Source organism: Antrostomus carolinensis, unplaced genomic scaffold (genome assembly GCF_000700745.2).
Source record: "Antrostomus carolinensis isolate BGI_N321 unplaced genomic scaffold, ASM70074v2 scaffold31396, whole genome shotgun sequence".
NCBI classification, from domain to species: Eukaryota; Metazoa; Chordata; class Aves; order Caprimulgiformes; family Caprimulgidae; genus Antrostomus; species Antrostomus carolinensis.
The window spans coordinates 1-2,983 of NW_010321658.1; the positions used below are offsets into that span (position 1 = coordinate 1).

Genomic DNA, 2,983 nt, shown 5'->3' on the forward strand with positions numbered 1-2,983 from the left:
GTTGTCCATTTGTGACAAATCCCAATGATGTTTTATGAACGTGCTGGGGACAGGGTAACTTGTTCTGCCTCTTTAGCAGGAGAAACAAGGAAATCAACCCCCAGAAAGGGCTTTGTTGAAGATCAAAAGAAGAACACTGGCACTCCTGGGGACAAGCCCCCGGCGAGGGCAGCACGGCTCCACCAGCAATCCCGGCTTTCTCAGCTATTCCACCCCAAACTTCCTTTGGTTTGGTTTTTGTGCCATTCCCATCCTGATCCTGCCCCGCTCTCCCTCATGGGCAGAAGCGCAAGGGGCACTCTCAGCGCTGCCGGCATCGCACCCGGTCCTGCAGGGTCTGGAGCATCACTGATGAGAGGAGATCTCTATGGAAACACGGGTTTTAGAAACAACCCCCCCGTCAGCCCCTGCCCAGCGCACTCCAGGAGGCACAAGTGCTCTCCAGCCAGCCAGGGGCCAGAACGTGGGGTGATTCAGCTGCAAACGTATCCAGCAAAGTACAAAGAACGGGGTACAAACTCCAGCTGCCCTTGTGCCAGAGCTGGGTGTGCCGGGAGCACAGACGTGGCCACAGAGAGCCTGGATTTCAGCAGCGATGGCTCACGCGGGCAGGTGGGAAACTGCACAACATCAGTTCCCTGATGCAAACCAGCAGCCGGCCAGACATCCCCACTGCGCTTCCTGCACCCGAGACCGAGTCCTGATGCTAAAGAAGAGGCTGCAGATGGACTGCAAACATCCCCCGGAGCCTTCCCCTCCCCATTTGGGGTGTTTGGTGTGTGACACCCCAAGCCAAGAGAGCAGCAGCCTCGGGGGGACAGACCCAGACCCCTAAACCATCTGCCCCACCAGCACCTTACCTGTCAACTGCGATGGCCGTGAGCGTGAAGACGGAGACGTAGACCGTCATGGGCTGCATCAGGAAAACAAAATAGCACAGAAACTTCCCAAAAACCCAGCCCTGGGGGTTGAAGGCGTAGGCCAGGGTGAAGGGCACGCACGTGGTGCACATCAGCATGTCAGAGAACGCCAGGTTCCCAATGAAGAAGTTGGTGACGTTGTGCATCTTCTTGGTCTTGCAGATGACATAGAGGAGCAGGTAGTTGCCGAAGATGCCGACGAGGACGACCAGGGTGTAGCAGGGGATGATGAGGGGTTTGAAGGACTGGATGAGCTGCACCCCGGTGAACTGTGCGCTGGCGTTGGAGTGGTTCTGCAGGGTCAGCTTGTAGACGGTGGCATTGGCATCATCCCTGTCCCTGTCAGGCTCCATGGCTGTGGCTGAGATCTGAGAAATCCCTCGTTTCAGCTTCAGCACCCCAAAATCTGGCAGTTGCAGGTTTCAGGTGTCCATGGGGCACATCCTGCTGCCTGTCATGGCTTTGCTATTGCTGTCCCCTCCCGCAGCTGCACAGGACCCTGCCCCACACCCAGGGAGGTTCCTTGGGACAGTGGCTTCGTCCTGTGGGTTCCTGGGGAGGGAAACTGAGAAATCAGGGTCAAAAAAGGGGTGATGCTGGGGAGCAGCCCTGCATCAGGAGGGAGAGACAGCCCAGGTTCAACAGCAGCTACAGCTCAGGAGGAGGAAAAGGAGGAGAAAAGCAGTAGGGCTGACCAAGGGCTTGGGGCAAGAACTTAACCAAAATCTGGTCTCACCAACACCCCTTGGAACGAAGTCTTGGCAGCAGCCCTGCCTCTGCCCCAGCCCTGCCGGTGTGGAGGGGCAGCTGCCGGCAGAAGGAAAAGGGAAGTGGCAGCTGAGCCAGAAAATAGCTCCTAATGTTTCTGGAAATAACAAAGGACGTTAATGGATAAATGAATAAAGATGCTCTGGTAGTTTTGCACTGTCTCAAAGCCTCGTGTGCCTGCTCCCCATCATCCATCCCCCGGTGAGATTAACCAGGCTTCCCTCGAACTCTGAGTGTGGCAGCAGCCAGCCTGGGCTCCGTCCCTGCCCTATTTCGGGGGGCTCAGCCAAGGTGTTTCCACAGACCCCGACATGATCCTGCCCAAAGCAATGTTTCCATGGGATCAGCTGCGAAGGGAATGGGATGGGGGGGCAAGGAGGGAATTCAGGGGTAAAAATTAGATGGGTCCTGGCAGACAGGTCCCTGCCCATGGGCAGCTGGGTCCCCACACACAGCACTGACTGCCAGACCCCCTGGACCCCCCGGCACAGCCCTGCCTCCCTCCTGCCCGCTGAATCATCTCGCACCCGCCACAGCCCAACTTTAATTTCCTGGGCTATTTCCATGCATTATCTCCCTCTCTTTCCCAGCACAGGACTTGCCACCCTGTGTTCAGCAAGCTTTCCAATTAACTGCGCGATTCATTCCCACCTGGGGAATCAGGAGCCTCTATTCCTGCTCCTCCCTGGCTGGCACCCCTCTGCCTGTGCCCAGCACCCTCAGAACACCTCCAGGATGGGCAACCAGCCCCAGGCTCATGCAGGACACCCCACAAGGCACCTTCCACCCAAGGAGCCCTGGCAAGTGACAGCCCTCACCCCTCGAGCCGTGCACCATCACACTGATCAGCTCCCAGCAGCAACAGGTCCCAGAGCTGATCCCAGTGGGGAAAATAAGCCAGAATCAGCCGTTTCAATGAGAAATTCAATGGTTGTGGCTCTGAGCCTCTCTCCAGGAGTAGCACACACCGTCTCGTGTGCTGGGAGCGGCACAAGGAAAAAGCTGGAGGAGTTAATTGCTCGTTAGAGTTTTGCTCTCCCCCCTCTGTCACCCCCAGATCTCGGGGCTGTGCTCAGCAGCTCCTTTCTGCTCCCCACCCCAGAGCACATCCCAAACCCACGCAGGGGGAAGGGGCTGGGAACACACTTGCCTTGCAGGAGGTGATGCCTGAGAAACCCCTTCCCGGGACGAAGGCTGCGTGCAGTCACCCTGCGATCCTGTCCCCTTGTGTCCCCTCCTGTCCCCGAGCCCAGGCACAGCCCACGCTGGTGGCTGACGTGCTGCCAGGCTGCAGC

The 2,983-nt window shown here is 57.9% G+C and overlaps 1 protein-coding gene across 1 annotated transcript; it reads right to left on the reverse strand.

Annotated features, from left to right (window-relative positions):
- Positions 1 to 860: 860 nt before the first annotated feature.
- On the reverse strand, positions 861 to 1,273 carry LOC104526546 (prolactin-releasing peptide receptor-like; the record flags this gene model as incomplete). The annotated part of the gene is made up of 1 exon (XM_010170030.1): positions 861 to 1,273. A coding segment is annotated over exon 1 (413 nt), but the record flags the coding sequence as incomplete, so codon positions are not given.
- Positions 1,274 to 2,983: the final 1,710 nt, after the last annotated feature.